At 39.9% G+C, this 18,279-nt stretch overlaps 2 protein-coding genes across 2 annotated transcripts in view; one reads left to right on the forward strand and one right to left on the reverse strand.

The window, feature by feature from the left end:
• The window catches only part of LOC120541440 (E3 ubiquitin-protein ligase RNF123), a 131,403-nt gene that overhangs the window by 89,629 nt on the left and 23,495 nt on the right, over nucleotides 1-18,279 (forward strand). The gene's annotated exons all lie outside the window — the stretch shown is intronic.
• Nucleotides 631-5,005, reverse strand: amigo3 (adhesion molecule with Ig-like domain 3). The gene has a single exon (XM_039773064.1). The coding sequence runs from the start codon at nucleotides 4,544-4,546 to the stop codon at nucleotides 3,056-3,058; it is 1,491 nt and encodes a 496-aa protein (XP_039628998.1). The 5' UTR covers nucleotides 4,547-5,005; the 3' UTR covers nucleotides 631-3,055.

Genomic DNA, 18,279 nt, shown 5'->3' on the forward strand with positions numbered 1-18,279 from the left:
TTCTCTAACTTTCTCCACCATGTGTGTGTATCACGCCATCTGTTTTTTTTTTGTTTTTTTTGAGCCTTTCGAATTCCACTGCTTTCATAATCTCTAACCTGCTCTTCATGTTTATAGCACCAACGTTTGTTAACGTCTTTATGATGTGTTTTACTCTGTCTTTTAATTCTGAGCCTGATTGGACATGCTTTTTTTCCCCAATTCCACTTGTTCCAGGCTAATAATTACTTTCCTTATTTTCTGAATTTGAACCTTGATTATTATTTTTCTTTTTTGCATTTTTTTTCTCTCCAACGTTTTTGAGTCTGTTTTCTTCTCGCTGCTCTTATCATCTTTACTTAGTCATCGACGTTTCATCTATAACATATTGTCCTTATATGCTTTATATGCGCTGAGAGCCCTGGATATCTGTGTGCTCAAAGCCTTACACTCACACGACTGAGTGTTTTGCTGCTTGTGGTCTTATTTGATATTGGTTGTAAGTAGGGCGTGTCTTGCAGGTATCTCTTGTTCTGTGTCATTGTGAGACGGTCGTGGGTCAATCTCTTGGCACAAAGTCTCATGTTTAAGGTCCCCGCGAGACGCTCCGTGGCTATTCTCTTTCGTCTCACGGGTCTTTTATGTGTCTTCTGTGTTCTTAACGTGAAGATCACGTCTCGTCTTCCATATTTCTCTCCCAGGATTTTTTTTATAATAGAGAGATGTACTAAAAGATGAACATAAGGTTGTGAAAAGATAGCTAAGATAGCAAGTGACCTGTAGTCACATTGGTGATTTGGGTTACATTGTTAATTGTCAGCTTTTTAGGAAAAGAAATGAAAAACTGGAAATGCAGCTGTACAAGAGATAAAGCAACAATTAAGGATTGTGAATCATATTAATCTAGTGGGGAAAAAAATCAAAGTTGTATTAGTAGCAATGATAAATTGATAGAGAGCGAGAAAGGCAGACAGACAGAGAGAAAAGAAAAGAAATTTGTACCCAGGGGAAAATTTGGCTCTGTCCTGAAGCTCTCCTGTGTCTCTCAGTTAAGAAACTGGCTGGAATGACAACCTGTGAACACTGCAGCCCTCTTTGATTAAGATTGAGAACTCCTCCTTTAAGGAGTTTCTAAAAAGGGGACATTTTTTTATGTCATAGTTCGTCATGGTTTTAAAAACCATCCGGTTAAAAATAAGAATCTGCCAGTGTTAAGTAAGAATCCTAGATGACAAATGCACTTCCATTTATTAGGAAGTGAAGCCTACTAACTAACTAAAGCACTGGAGTGTAATTTAAAAGGTTGTCAATTATATTTCTCCTGCAGTCGTTGTCTGTGTGGAGTTTGCATTTTCTCCCTGTGTTAGGGTTCTTCTCTGGATACATTTTTCCTGCTACATAACCAAGATGGCCATGTTGAGCTAATCAGTGATGGTAAAATGTTATGGTGTGAGTGTGTGTGGATGTCTACAGGTTTACATCACACTGCAGTGCACACTCAAGGTTTTGTTCCTGCCTTGACCCAGTAGTACCTGGGTGTGCTTCAGTCCTCTGTGACTCTTTTATTTCATTAAGCTGGCTTATAATAGACTTATGGATAGGTTCATTATGTGACTTTGTGCTAGTCACTTCAACTAATAGTACAGTACCAATTGTACTATTGTTTTTTTAAAGCACTTCACTGTGCTGTTTAACTACTTAAATACTGTGAATTGTGAATTTCCCCTTGAGATTAATAAAGTCAGTCTATCTATCTACCTATCCATCTATTCATTCCATATAAAATCATTCCATATAAAATGTGCAGGATTATTTTACAGCATGGTGGGTTTTTTCATGCATATTCCTTGTGTTAAGTCAGGTCTACTTGCCAATAAATAGACAAAAACAACAATGAACACATTGGTAAATTTTATACTACAGATTCATTTTGCATCTACAGATTTAATGCAGGAGCAGGTAAATAATTATTTTAAAGAGATTCATATAAGTCTTATGAGAGGTTGTAATTAATACCTGCACTCACTATGGCCTGTCATTACTCGGATTTACTACACCTGCTGTACTTTTTTTTCCCCCGACTGTAACCTTTCCCTACAGATTCCTGCTGACATTTTTCAAACACCTTGCCTTTTGCTGGATTTCTTTAGAACAAAGTGCATTAGCCTTCCATGTTAATAGTTGCTGGCAGCTGTGCTGGCTGAGTGCTTCCTGCTCCTCCCACAATTCAAAAGACTGCTTATTAGATTTTTTCCCTCAGCTTAAGAGCAACACACATTTAGTGGTCACTCTGGTTTAATTTGTTTTTCTTTTTACTCGAAAATAAAACTGGAAAACACCATTTCATTGACATTCCTACAAATGTGATGCACATGCTGGTACTGACAAGACGTCGGCCCTGCCATCTATAGGGTCAACTGTGCCAGTATAAGCAAAAGCATTAGAATTTCAAAATTTCTACTTGTACTGCATACCTTTAACACAGTGCAGCAATCTTATAGCATTAAAATGGCTCAAGGTCCTAAAACTAGCAAAGTCGGCTATTCTTGTGAACTGGAAATAAAAAGTCTTATGCTCTTAGTTAGTGTTCTATGATTTTCTGTTGGAAAGGAAATGTAACTTGAGAAAAAAAAAATACCTCTCACACTGTACGGAGAATTGATTTCAGGAGGAAGAGTCTCAACGCATGAAGGCAGAGTTTTGCAGACTAATACTAGCACCACAATGGGATTTTTAGATTTAAGCAGAGCATAGAAAAAAGCGGCCTGTTCAATGTTAACACAGTCTGAAAATGATTTTTGCATTTATTTTAGCTTGGTTATGCAGGTGCTGAATTGCATGACGTTATTTCCGCAGAGTGAATTGATGGGGCACAGTCTGTTCAGATCCACAAAGCTGTAACAAAGCCTCTAGTGTGTATGCATGCCATTTTCTCCCTGTCAAGTGCTGCACAAGTTGCATCAGGGAACCGTGTAAAGCCTTAAGGTCATGGCAGAAGGTAAAAGGCGCTAGAAAAGGAGTGACTTGGCAGATGTGATGGTGCTGTGATCCTGTAGTGCAGAGTCTTCATGTTACTCTAGAGGACCATGGGAGAGTCTGAGTAAAGGGATGTAATGGAGTCTGAGTCTGACTTGAAGTGCTGCATTTGTTGTGAGTTGTCACTTCCCAGCATCATCTTAAGTCTCCCATTTTGCACTTCTTTAATTGGCTCGAGAAAAACCACATGCTTATTGCCACTAATTTTTCTACCAGGACCCTCTGTGCTAGCAGGGGGTGTGCTGGTCAGAATGGAAGACTGAGCACTGCACTCATTGGTAGGACTTGCAGAGGGCTGCTTGCGACAGCAGCAATAGCAGGGTGTCAGGTAGAGATACATGACCACCAGGACCAAGGTAACCACACAGCCCAGCAACGTGGTCAATGCCGTATTGAATCCTTCCCCATGGGAACGGCGTTTCAGCACGGTTACATTCACTTCCCTAGTCTCATTACGCATCAGCCCACGGTTGATGGCCACACAGATGTAAATTCCAGAGTCTTCAATCTGAGCTTCCTTTATTTCCAGGCTGCCATTGGTATACATGTAAATAGTCTTGTTGGTGTTACTTGGTGGTATAATGAACTCACGGTGGGGTGAGATCCAGTGATAGGTTGTATGTGCCCCATGCAAGATCGTACCACAGTTGATGTGCAGTGGTTCACCCACATATGCTTGCAGGTTACCTTGAGAGGTGTTTGGCATCCCAGGAACATAGAAGGTGCAGTTCTCAAAGATACGCACATGATGGAAGAAGCGAATCTGTGCACGGGTCTGTCCATACGCTAGGCATGTATGTTCCTCGCGAAAATCATGCACTGAGCTAAATCCCTCCCGCTCCCAGTGGTGGAACATGCTGTACAGAGTGCATTCACATCTCAGCGGGTTATTGTGCAAGAAGAGGCCGTTTTTAATGCTTACTGGCAGAGCTGCCACTTCCTCAATTGGTAGTGCCAGTAGCCGGTTGGATGAAATGTCCAAAGTGGTCAACAGGGGGTGACTTTCCTGCTGGATGGAGAAGAATGGAAAATCAGTAAGTAAGTTCCAGCTGAAGTAAGCCTTGTGAAGCTTGGTCAGAGAAGACAAAGCTTTGTTGTCTACTCGTGAAATATGATTGTTGTAGAGCAGTAACTCCTCTAAGTTGCACAGCTCCTGGAAGTAGTGCTGCTCCACAACCTGCAACCTGTTTGATGAAAGGTCCAGGTGGCGCACACCACTGGCATTCAAGAAAGCCCCCTGAGAGATGTCAGTTAGTCGGTTGTGTGCCAACCGCAACATTTCAAGGCGTGAAAGCTTCCAGAAGCTCCTATTTTTCAATTGGACTATCATGTTGTGGCTGAGGTCCAATGCAGTAGTTGAAGTGGGCAAGTTGGTGGGTACTTGGTACAGGCTTTTGTTGACACAACTCAAGATATCTGATGCACAGATGCAGGAGGCATTGCAGCTGTGATATTCAGAAGCACTGGCCTTTGCAGGTAGCTGGAGCAGCAGCGTGCCCAGGAGAGTAAGCGTCGACTCGGCTGCCCACATTCTTGTTTGCAGAGAGTGTCAGTTTTTTACGAGCAAAAGCAAGTTTTCTTCTTTGGAAAACGGCCAGCTCCAGTCGACCTGGCACAGGAGCTGAAGCCCGGAGCTTTCGATGGTAAGGGATGGGGGGACGGGAGGCGTGAACGTTAACCCATCGTCCTGCATCAACTTTATTTTGTATAGCGTCCTGCTCACTACAGCGGGTCAGTGCACTGAATCAAGCTCAAAAGTTATGCAGTTCCAATGCATGCGCCTGAAGTCCATCGCAATGCCGTAGGTGCCGGCAGCGTTGGCACTCACCAAAGTGAAACTGAAGGGGAAGGTGCCGCGTGTGTTAGAAGAGAAACGAAAGCTATCTGAAGTCCGGAGAAAAGCAACACCGGGAAATACAATTAAACAACAAAAAAAAAAAGAATCCGGGAAGCCGTCTTACCTTCTTAATGCGGAGACGCGCTTCATTTAATCTCATAACAGCTCGGTTTGCGGGAGTCTCTTGTGCTACCTCCTCCCCTTTCTTACATGGGGCGGGGCGACGCTGACAAGGCCACCTGCTCATTGGCTGCTGCGGCCGGGATGCGACTGTCGCTGTTTTCAGCTTTAAATTCACTTGTCCCTCTCGCCCCAGTGCTTGAGCAGTCTTTCCAAATCGGTTATTTTTTTTAACGGCGTTCGACGAGTCGTTATTATCGTGCGCATTTTGCAATTTGTCTGTGTTTTCAGTTATTTTTGAAAGTCGAAAAGCTGACATAAATTTACAACTTTAAACAAGTTAGACAATGTACGGATAGCGGATTGGGAGGACTTAGTTAACTGATATGAAAGTTGGTGCATCTTATATTTTTATTTATACTTCATAAAAGTATCAGATATCACATTTTTCTTTATTAAATCTTTTATAACAAGCCTTATTAAAAATAACTGATAATAAAATGTAATTACTTGTGTTAGTAGGCTACATTAATTACTTTTAACAGCATCTTACAATGTCATGTAGTTAAAAACATAGAAGAAATCAATTTATGGTGGCTCAATAGCATTCATACACTGAAGATTCCAATTCAAGTGATGTGAAAATGGGATTGAATAATGTTCTGTTAATAGATGTGGAACTCCTGTGACTAATTTTTTTTTTTTTTTCATTAACAAACAGGCTGAATTAACATAAGCTGCCCTAATTGGGGTGTTCATAAGAAATATAATGATTAACTTAATGATGTGGAACCCCATAATAAAGAATAGTTGCATCATATATTTAAAATTATTCAAGTTTGTGCTTCTGTTTAAATATTTAAATAGTCTTAATATTCTCAATTGTAATAGAAATTTGTCATTTTTCATCCTCTGATAGAGGGCTAAATCCCTAGTAAAGGTTTAAAAACTACAATGTAATATTTGTAATCACTGACCTTGAAATAGTCCTTTTTTTTTTTTTTTTTACCGTGTCCTGTTCGGCTGTGAAGCAATCAGAATTGATGTCTGAATGCTGGCGACTAGCCTTACAGTTTTTCTCTCAGGTGGAGCGTTACAGCTTCTGCTGACGTCACGCCTGATACCAAAACTTTATTAAAAATATTTTTAGATGTTTTTAAGATTCGAACCGGACACGGAGACAAAAGTGAAAGAAAAAGAAGAGAGAGAAGGAAGAGATGGAGGTAAAGGGGGAGGGGGGGGTTTCGTATAGAATAAACAATAAATGAACCAGAATCCGCTTCTAGACCTGCAGAAAGAGGGGAAAAAAAAAAAAAACCTTGAAATAGTCCAAAATGATACCACATAAGCTTATATTTAAAATTTGTCATTTTTAAACTTCTGGGAATGGCTATTAGAGGTCTAGGTACACCAGTTAAGAATGAAATTCCAAAACTTTGGATAATATATTTGATCAGCATCCTCAAAATAGTATAAAATGACACTCCACATGCCAGTATTACTGATCCCAACTTTTTACAAACTTTTGTTTATAAAGGTAACTTTGACTACTTTTGCATGCACAGCCTTGTGTCCTTCTGATCATTTTTGCTGAAGACACCTATTGGCTTACTCTTTACCATAAGGATGTAATTTTCTGAACAAAATTTGGTCCAAAACTGGCCTATGAAATGATGGGTTTTCAGGTCTATAGGGACACACATTTATTTCTCCATCTCGCTGGACAATTCACTTGTCAGCACACTGGCCTCCTGCCCGTGTAATAAATCATTCTTCTTCCCTGCTGGGACACCCAATTTCCTCCTACACTTCTTATAATGGATACCTAAGATGAAGTAAAGGGCAGGAGATAACAAATATTATTCTGTGACCTCTCTTCGACAGGTACTGTGGCTAGTATATCACATATCTCAACGTTGCTTCCTACAAGTATGTCCAGTTATTTAAATTTGTTCATTGTATATTGCAAAGGATGGAGAATTGTCCAGCTTTAGATCTGATGGCACTGGCCCCTATGTTTTCTTCTTTTGCAGGACATTTTTTTAGAAATTCAAAATAGATTCCTATTATGCTTCTAACCATTTTCTCGTAACCACATTTAATTAACAGAGTCTATGATTTGTTATCACACAATGAGAATTCAGGGAACACAACATTTATTTCTGAACTGTGCAAGCTTTGTCTTGTAGTTCACATTCATCTTTTAGACCCTAGTGGAGCTGATCTTGATTTTCAGAGCCACTTTGCCAGTTTCTCCAGATGCCAGTCTTATGCTGATAATATCTAAATCGACTGTAGGCCATCAATTTGTGACAATACTGCTTAGACAGATCGAGGTTCTGTTGCATCCTCTCCTCTGCTATGTCATGTCTGGAGAACAGAAACTTGTTTTTCCACGTGCTGCAGATCATTCCGAGCAGTGGCCATTTCACTAATGGAAGTATTAAATGACATCAGCCTCAGAGTGCGGCCCAGTTTCATGCCCTGATTTTACATGAGGAAGGTGCTTGTTCATGTGTTACTTTTTACAGTTCGACAATCGAGAAATTGAATGAATGATCCAGGATAAAAAAATAAGCTACTAGTTTCTTTGTTTTTGGATTACATGTATGATTTTAATAGTGAGTAGTTTAAGAATTAGATTGGATGTGCGTTGGTTGGGAAGGAAGCCAGTTTCACTCTGTGTTTTAGTAGTTCATTCTTTGCTGAATGTTGACAGATTCACAAAGTGTTATCTTTGTCTTTCTGTCTCACTATGTGAAATTTCCCCGTTTGCTGGATCACTAGGCTTTCTTATGGGAGCGTGCTACACTCATTAAGGCTTTACTGAAATATTAATGTTTTAAATGCTATAGAATATTTTCAGGAACTTCTCAAAATCTTCTTCTGGCTACATGGAGGCATCTAACTCTGTGGCAGCAGCTGGGTTCAGTGACCATGCGTGAAAAAACAGACTTGACACGGTATTCTGACTAGTGACAGTGGGCCCAACAACTGCAGGCTGGTAGGTGAGATGGGCAGTGACATTTGATTGTGAAATGTTAGGAAAAGCAATAACAAATTGGCCATTATTTGGCTAGACAGTAGGAACAGGCTGAGCAGCATCCATTGAAAGGACAGTGACGATATGTTTAAGACATCCTTAGGATAAGCAGTGGCAGAAGGCTGAGCATCGATGAACTGGGCAGTGGCAATAGGATGAGTAGGTCAAGTAAGTCCAGTAGTGGCAGCAGGCTAGGCCTTAATGGATTGGCAATTATTAGACTGGGAAATTGCAGCTACTTGCCAGCAGTGGGCTTTGTGGTGGGCATCTATTAGTAGGATGTCTGTGGGCTGAGCAGTGGCAATAGGGTTTCTTTTCATGATTTTTAAACTTTTACTGTAGCCATGGGATTATCTAAATGAAAGTGAACAAAGGTTTCACTGAGCTGCCACTTATCTTAATAACAGTCGCAGGTTGCAGTCCGCAAAATTTGCTGCAAAGTCCAAATGAAGTACACGTACTTATAGAAGCACAATCCTGCCAAGCTGAAGGAGTACAGGTCAGGGGCCTGCCGGAGAGCACTGCAGTGCAATGGGGCTCCTCTGCAGAACCACGCACAACTGGCATTGTGCCACCTGGTAATAAACACTAATAGCACTGTCTGATCCCTTGTGTCTTACCAGTTCTTCAGAAAGTATGATCTCACTGTTTTATGTTGTTGGCTCATTTCAAGTGTACTCCTCACCTTCCAGGCTGACGTGTCATCTAAAGATGACTGTGCCATGGTCACATTCAGAACAGAGATTTGGAGTCCCAAACTGACAACTCCGTGATTCTCGTCTGAATGGCTTCTCATGTTTATGGATGAGAATATTGTCCTAAATATAGTGTACTTTTTTTTGATTTTATTGAAATCACACAACATTCCGTACAAATAAATAAATTTTTACAAAAATAGGATTGAAAACAAATCAACCCCAACACCTGACAAAGAGAGCTAGGCCAACAGAGTAAAACTTAAAGCTAATAAAAATAAGTAAATAGATGAATTAATAAGTGAATAAAGATAAATGGAGAAGAAAAAAAAAAGGGGGAGGGAATCTTCTTCCCCAGTGCTTTAAAAGCTTACTCTAAAATTTTATTGATTAGATCCTACCAGGTTTTGAAAAAGTTCTGCACAGATCCTGTAAGTGCGAATTTGATTTTTTCCAGTTTCAAATACTATATAACATCAGTTACTCACTGAATTAAAAGAGGAGTGTTAGGATTCTTACAGTTGAGCAAGATAAGTCTACATGCCAATAGTGTAGTAAAGGCCATTACAGTTTGTTTGTCTTTCTCCACCTTAAGGCCATTAGTACCCCAAACACAGCTGTTAATGGGTTAGGAGGGATTGTGACACCAAGGCTGTCTGATAGGCATTTAAAGATTTTGGTCCAGGATGATGTTAATTTGGCGCAGGCCCAAAACATGTGGCCCAATGAGGCTGGAACTTGATTGCAGTGTTCGCAGGTTGGATCTTGCCATGGAAACATTTTGGACAATTTTAAGCAAGACAGATGTGCTCGATTTATAATTTTGAGTTGAATAATTGTATGCTTTGCGCATATGGCGCTCGAGTGAATTCTCTACATTGCTACCTTCCACTCCTTTTCTGAGATATTGAGTGAGAGATCCTTTTCCCACTGTCCTCTTGGATCTTTGAATCCCATGCAATTCCTCATGTAGAACCACTTGATTTTCTGGAACACATTTTGATCTTTACTTGGCCTAATCAGAGTGTTTGTTTCCCTTTAAATAAAGCTATTTACATTTATACATACCTGGTTTCACTCTTATTCAAGTGATACTCATGCCAGGTGTGACCTGATGTGATGGTAATCTTAAAGTTGAATACTGTATCTTGTTTATATGAGGTACACTTTTATAAGTTCAACCTTGGTGTGTTTCCTATTTCTCCCTTTTGATTTATTATGTCCCCGTTACCAGCATTTACTGCCCATGCTTCCATAAGAGCATGTATGCTGTTTTATGAGCATCTTGGCAACTGTTGTGTCTTTGTGTCAGATGAAAAGGATTCTGGGAGTCTATTGCTTATTCACATCAGTGGTAGATTAGTGCATGACCTTTATTTGTTTGCTCAGGAACTTCCTTTTTAATATAATAGCATAAAGTGTGTCAGGACAAAGGGACATGGATTCCTGATTTAAGACAGACACAGAAATACTTATTATGAACAAACAGCAAATGAGTCTGGAATAATAAGATTCTCCGACAACATGCTGGTGGGGTAGATGATTGTTTCAAAAGTTAACACACACAATAGGTGCAGGTTGTGGGGAGTGGACTTGCTTTCTCTTCAAAGTAAACACTCAAAGTCTCGAGATGGGCAAGCAGAATAAACTTTATTGCAAAGATGCACAAGCCATCTTAGTTCAATGAAGTGAGCGCCTTTCGTTGGGTGAGTCTTACATTTAATACAGTTCTCATCAATACCCCTCTTGCACTTGAGCATTTTTCATCATTATCTTGACTTCATAAACACAAATCCTTCATTCCTAAAGTTTATCCATACCACCAATATTTTCTTGGAAATAATTGCTTTTCTGCCCCCTTACTTTGCAATCATTATTTTAAAAATCAAAGCATAGTTACCAACCTCCCCTAGGAGTGATCTTCCCTCACATTCTTGACCTAGGATTGGTAGATAATGGTGGCTCACCATGCATTAAGAAAAGTAAAAAATACAGGCCTGAGAGTTTTAACGGTTTAACTCTTTCGTAACCTAAAGCTAGCTAATACAATACGTTAAATTTTAATTTAATAGAGATTACATTAATACGAGTTTTAAATCTTCTGTAGTCATCACAGATATAAGTATCGACTATATGATTGGGTCCTGATGGTTATGTAGGGCAGGGTCTGTCCTACAACTTTTTGTCATGAAGTGACATGTTGATGATCATGGCTGCGGTCTCCCAAAATTTTCAATAGCACTGGCAACAGTTTGAGACAATTCACTACCACTGGATGAATATGCGGAAAGCCCTGATATTTGTTGGATTCTGTCATAACACCTGTCATGTACACTGCATCCATCTCCTTTAAATCTCAACATTTCCAGTGACACAACCCACTTTTTCCCATGTAAGCGTCTTTGCGACTCACCAAGGCGGGGGTGAACTAGGTGTGATCGTCTGAGCCGTTTCTCCACTAGGTGTGTTCAGCAAGATCGACAAAGCTGGGAGAGGGTCTAATCAAGCAAGATTGTCAGAGTGGTGAGGCAGATAGCTTGATCACTGGAGCGACCACCCACTAGCATTATAAGTAATAGCAACTCATGACCCACCAGCGGCATCCTGCCACAACCCAGTGGTAGAGAAACACTGCTTTACTTTACACCTTTCACTGCTGTCTTTATCTGTGCATATTAGTCACTCTCCGATTACTAATATTGCATATACATCTTATTAAATACTAGCCATCCTCCGTGGCTCAGCCCACGTAGTAGTGAAACAGGACAGTGAGGAGGGCCCTGCCCTGCTCCCGAATCTTGATGTCACGCTTCCTCCTCCTCTCGGCCTGCAGCCTCTGTCTCGGAGTAGCACGAATATATTGCTCATGCAAGCGAACTATGATTCTAAGCGCAATGAAAGAAGTTGCAAAATCAACCGGAATGTTCAAACAAATTATAGAAAAAACCCAATCTAAATCTGTTAAGTAGTTCTCCCATGAAAAGCGGACACACATACAGACAGTCAGACAGACGTTGGATTTTATATATATTGAGATATGTATCTGTTCAAAATTAGCATCATAAATATACTGGACTTTCTAAAACATGTCAATTGCTTTATTTTCTTAACCTTAGTTTTATATAGCTGTAAGTACATTTAGCAGCAGTGTGAGTTGGATTTTTGGATTTCCTTTTTAGTAAGTTGATCTTTAGATTTGTCTCTTAAGTGTAAAAACGTGGCACTGCTTATCTCTCTAGTGCCAATAATCCCTGCCACTTTTTTCTTCCCCAGCCATGCAAGTGATCAGTGCTGTGTCAATGATACGTAGCTGTACCTGTTGTTCCCTCCAAAGGACCACATGGTAGCTGCTAGAATCTCTGCATGTTTCACTTATATTGCAACCTGGATGAAGGAGTGCCATCTCCAGCTCAACCTGCAAAAGTTGTCACTTCTTGTTTTCGCAGCTCATCTGTCCATTCGGTACCCCATCTCTGTTCAGCTCAGCTCACTAACGGTAACACCCGCCAAGTCTGTATGCAGTCTTATGGTGGTAATCGATGTCCTTCACTAACCATGTTACAATGGATTGTCAGTATGGCAAATTCACTCTGTATTACAACTTCAAGATCAGATCATTTCTAATGGATCTTGGCCCATCTAGACTACTGCATCTCTCTGCTGGCAGCAGTACTGACATGTGTTACCAAGCTATTGCAGGTGTCTCAAAATGCAGTAGCACGTTTGGTGTTCAACCTGCTGAGACGGGCACACAGATGGGTCATGCCTCTTTTTATTTAGATCACAACATTGGCTTCCTGTAGTAGCAAAATTAAGTTCAATTCCTTGAAGCTTGCTTACAGAGTAGTCAGTGGGTCAGCACTGGTGACACTACAGAGGTCCTGTGTTCCTTCTTGCCCACTCAGGTCTTCTTAAGAATGGTGTTTGGTGATGCCACTTCTGTGTGGAATCAGATTTCAATGCGGAGTCGTTTTGTGTGTAGCTTTTAGCTGGTGGAACAAGCTGCCATCTCCATTCAAAATTCTGACTCCCTTAATGTGTTTAAGAAACATTTGAAGACTCTTTTGTTTGGGGAATTTCTGTTTAATTGATAATGGCTTTGTTAGGGTGTTGTAACCAACAATGTATAGTTAGCTGCCTTTTATTCTGCGCTCTTCTCTCTGGTGATCAATTTTGTAACCTTGTCCTGTAACACTTGTTCCTAAACAATCCTCCAGACTGATGTCTACTCAATTATATTGACCTCCTTTTTTTAGTTGCTTTAAATAAATGTGTCTGCTACACAAATAGATGCAAATGTATAAAAGCACTTGGTTGCCTACTTTAGTGTACCTCCTACGTTCATACCCCTAGCCCCCCACACTTCAAGGCATTTTGGAATAGCATGATTAGCCTGACTGCTGCTTTCATTAAAATACATAATAGTGGCTCGTAGGCCACAAAGTGCCTGACTGGAAGAGGCATGCCGTCACCTCCTGTGATACGAGGTCCCAAGGGTGGTGCATCTAACTAAATGATGATGACTGCAGTGCTTACAGAATCCAAGGAGCTGCAGGTCAAACTCCTGCTTGTTTCCAGCTGCTATTTTCGGCCATCATTGATTGCTATTGATTGCTGCAGATTGCCCTGTGGCACAAGTGCTAAGTGACAGTATCTTACAGGCTGAAAGGAAGCAAGCGTATCAGAAGTCCTTTTGCTATTTTAGTTGCCAATCTGATATTTCATCTATTCAGACCGAGTCGCTGGCTCAGATATTGTCTGTTGAATATCTATTATTTGGCCTTTTTTTTTAAAAATTGTTTTCAGTCATACATTTGAAAACAATATAGTTTTAATGCAAGAATCCTGTTTATTGTTGAAAGGAGTAAAAAGTGGGGTCTCAGAGCGATCATTATTGTTCACAAAGAGAAAGTGAACAGAAATGATTAAAATACTAATAGGAAATGGGTCTTATGGTGTCTTCAATATGCAGAGTAGAAGTCGGGAGAGGTTAGGCCTAAGCTGCATTTGTGAGGAAACATCTGGAATTCTGTTTGTGCTTTTCTCCCAATATGTGACTCAAAGGGTCATAACCGCACTAGATAAAGATAATCTCGAAGATGAGAGGGATAATTTATGAACTGTCAAGGTAGGATTGAAGCTGGATCTTTTAAGTTCGAACCGAGAGAGTCATCAAGAGGAGACAGGACAGAAGTGTTTAGAATTATGAAGAGGACAAGTATTCTTGTGTAACACCATAGGTGTAGAGATGGAATATAGGGTAAATTTAACTTTAATGTTAAAAATTGATGTACATACAGGTAAATAAGTTACGAAATGATGTGGCTGAGAATAGCACCTCTTGAGCGAGCTGTCTCATTGTGCCATTATTTTGGACACATTCAGTACAATAATGAGATAAATGTGAGAGCGTTGAGGTAAATGTCCTGTTCTCTTCAAAACATTTACTGTATGTGCTTATCGGTTCTTACAGTTTGTGCTCTTGTTTCCATTTCACTAGACATTGATATGTTCATTCTAGACAGTAATCGATGGCTGGCAAAGGTGGAGACCTTGTGCTTCCTTAGGTGACATCTGTTCTTGTGTACACTTGAGAATTCTGCCACATCGCTGTAAAAATAGAAAGAAAGGTAATTTGTTGCCAGACTTTCATGTGGAATCATCCTGATGACACAAGAACCTGCCACAAATGACCTTGGAGTTGAATTTGCAGATCTTGACATTGCACCGAAGTGGTAATCTTTGCATCGTTTAATGTGAATTTACCATTGTGGATTGCCTTTTATTTATTGGGAAAAAAATTGACTTTTAAGACTTGTATTACCTGTGTGAATGGCGTTTCTTTTCAGCACTATTAAATCTGAAGTAGAATATTTATATGTACTTTAGTCAGTCAGTCATTTTCTAACCTGCTTAGTCCTGAACAGGGTCACAGGGGTCTACTGGAGCCTATCCAAGCTAGCGCAAGGCAGGAACAAACCCTGGACAGAGTGCCAGTCCATCACAGGGCGAACACATACATACACACAACAACCACACACCAGTTTACCTAACCTGTATGTCTTTGGACTGTGGGAGGAAACTGGAGCACCCGGATGAAACCCTTGCAGACACAGGAAGAACATGCAAACTCCACGACTGTGCTGCCCAATATGCACTTCAACAATCTGATTATTTACAAAAAAATGATTTCTAAAAATGCATTGTAAGCCCTTATTTGAGTTAGGGAAGTTGGGGTATTGTCCTCAAAGAAACCCGATTAACAGAGAAAGATTTCTCTGCAAATAACCTGATTATGTGGCCATATAAACCCTTAACAGGTTTACTGCCTGCACATGTATTTGCTTTCAGCCATCAGGGGTAGCAGCACCCTCAGTATAATTTTCCAGAGGCAAAATGTTTGGCTGAATTTATTATTTCTTCTCCTGGCTGAAATAATCTGTCTTAAGTATTTCAGAAAATCTTTAATTTATGTTGATGAGATGAGGACACAGTGCTAAACTCGGCAGCACAATCTTGAGAGCAACAGGGTAACACATTAAAAGTAATGTGCGTTCTGGAGACCAAGTACTTTTGAAATTAATGAGTAACTTGACACATCTAATTTATTATTATTATTTCATCAGCACTAAGTTTGAGGCAAGAAGCACACATAGCGGTTCCTTTGCAGGGCTCAATCGCATAGCCAAGCAGAAAAGAGTTTGCTGCATCCAGTCCAGTAACAGAAATCTATAGAGTGGTGCTTGAAAGTTTGTGAACCCTTTAGAATTTTCTAGATTTCTGCATAAATATGACCTAAAACATCATCAGATTTTCACTCAAGTCCTAAAAGTAGATAAAGAGAAACCAGTTAAACAAATGAGACAAAAATATTATACTTGGTCATTTATTTATTGAGGAAAATGATCGAATATTACATATTTGTGAGTGGCAAAAGTATGTGAACCTCACGGATTAGCAGTTAGTTTGAAGGTGAAATTCAAGTCAATGGGATGCCAATCAGGTGTGAGTGGGCACCCTGTGTTATTTCAAGAACAGGATCTATCAAAGTCTGCTCTTCACCACACACGTTTGTGGAAGTGTATCATGGCACGAACAAAGGAGATTTCTGAGGACCTCACAAAAGAGTTGTTGATGCTCATCAGGCTGGAAAAGGTTACAAAACCATCTCTAAAGAGTTTGGACTCCACCAATCCACAGTCAGACAGATTGTGTACAAATGGAGGAAATTCAAGACCATTGTTACCCTCCCCAGGAGTGGTCGACCAACAAAGATCACTCCAAGAGCAAGGTGTGTAATAGTCGGCGAGGTCACAAAGGACCCCAGGGTAACTTCTAAGCAACTGAAGGCCTCTCTCACATTGGCTAATGTTCATGTTCATGAGTCCACCATCAGGAGAACACTGAACAACAATGGTGTGCATGGCAGGGTTGCAAGGAGAAAGCCACTGCTCTCCAAAAAAAACATTGCTGCTCGTCTGCAGTTTGCTAAACATCACGTGGACAAACCAGAAGGCTATTGGAAGAATGTTTTGTGGACGGATGAGACCAAAATAGAACTTTTTGGTTTAAATGAAAAGTGTTATGTTTGGAGAAAGGAAAACACTGCATTCCAGCATAAGAACCTTATCCCATCTGTGAAACATGGTGGTGGTAGTATCATGGTTTGGGCCTGTTTTGCTGCATCTGGGCCAGGATGGCTTGCCTTCATTGATGGAACAATGAATTCTGAATTATATCAGAGAATTCTAAAGGAAAATGTCAGGACATCTGTCCATGAACTGAATCTCAAGAGAAGGTGGGTCATGCAGCAAGACAACGACCCTAAGCACACAAGTCGTTCTACCAAAGAATGGTTAAAGGAGAATAAAGTGAATGCTTTGGAATGGCCAAGTCAAAGTTCTGACCTTAATCCAATCGAAATGTTGTGGAAGGACCTGAAGAGAGCAGTTCATGTGAGGAAACCCACCAACATCCCAGAGTTGAAGCTGTTCTGTACGGAGGAATGGGCGAAAACTCCTCCAAGCCGGTGTGCAGGACTGATCAGAAGTTACCAGAAATGTTTAGTTGAAGTTATTGGGGGGTCACACCAGATACTGAAAGCAAAGGTTCACATACTTTTGCCACTCACAAATATGTAATATTCAATCATTTTCCTCAATAAATAAATGACCAAGTATAATATTTTTGTCTCATTTGTTTAACTGGTTTCTCTTTATCTACTTTTAGGACTTGAGTGAAAATCTGATGATGTTTTAGGTCATATTTATGGAGAAATATAGAAAATTCTAAAGGGTTCACAAACTTTCAAGCACCACTGTAAATAAAGTATCATTTTGACTAAACATATTTATAAAACACAACAAAATTATTACAGGCATCATGCTTATTTTTGTATTCACAGTGGCCCATGATGACATTTAAATCTTTTTGGCACCAGAGTGTTTTCACAAATGTGGACTCCAGAAGATTACTTGTGCATGTAAACGTGAATTATTAAGAAACCAAGTTTCTGCCCCAATCAGGTTATTCACCTTAACCCAATTTATGTGCATGTAAATACACTGAAAATTATGTTGAATACTTTATGGTTTTATTACTAAGAGAAAGAGAATTGTAAAACTTCCTAAACCTCTAAAAGATCTAGCAGACTAATTTTTGAAGAAGCCAGAGAGGTAGGAGGAAGATACGTGAGGATTTCACTTTGTTAAAGACATACTGTACCTGTCCATATTAGGCTAGCATGACTTCATATCTGCAGTTTGTCTTTTCTTTCAAAAGCACCGTTTTCAGTCTTTGCTTATGCACTGAAACACAACATGGTGGTATGATGAGGTTTGGCTTGAGTTCTTCACTTGAAGAACCACATTATCCATTCATTGGAATTGCCAAACACTGTCTATCTGAGCAGAAATGGTGGGTACTGTTTCCTAAAAAAAAAAAAAAAGAAAAATTAGGTATTTTTATCAAACATGGATAGGAATATAAATGAGCACTTGGAGAGTCTATGTGACTCTGAAATAGCACTTCAGCAGAAGAAACACTTGTATTCTGTCTTATCTTCCCAAAAATGAAAAGTGCCAGATGACTGCCGCCAAAGGCTCTTGCTGAAATGAGATCAGGCGTGATGTGCGGGTAGAGCAGTTTTCCTTTAGTTGCAATAGCATGGTTCAGTGTAGGTGCCATGTGTTTATGCAGCTCATCTTGCTGCAGCTTTTTTGGCATTGCAGGTCTGATTGCTTCCCATATAAGAAAGTTAGCAGAGATCAAGGGCCACACGTGTCGTCGTGACAAGTTGTTCGGTTCACTGTCTCAGGATTACAGGGAGCCATATTTGGATTTCTGCTTAAAACCCGCAGTACCTATGAAAAGTGTTCACCCCTTGTAAATGTTCATGTTTGTGAATTTCCCCGTGGGATTATCTATCTATCTATCTATCTATCTATCTATCTATCTATCTATCTATCTATCTATCTATCTATCTATCTATCTATCTATCTATCTATCTATCTATCTATCTATCTATCTATCTATCTATCTATCTATCTATCTATGTTTTATTATATTTA

Source organism: Polypterus senegalus, chromosome 12 (assembly GCF_016835505.1).
Source record: "Polypterus senegalus isolate Bchr_013 chromosome 12, ASM1683550v1, whole genome shotgun sequence".
Classification (NCBI taxonomy): domain Eukaryota; kingdom Metazoa; phylum Chordata; class Cladistia; order Polypteriformes; family Polypteridae; genus Polypterus; species Polypterus senegalus.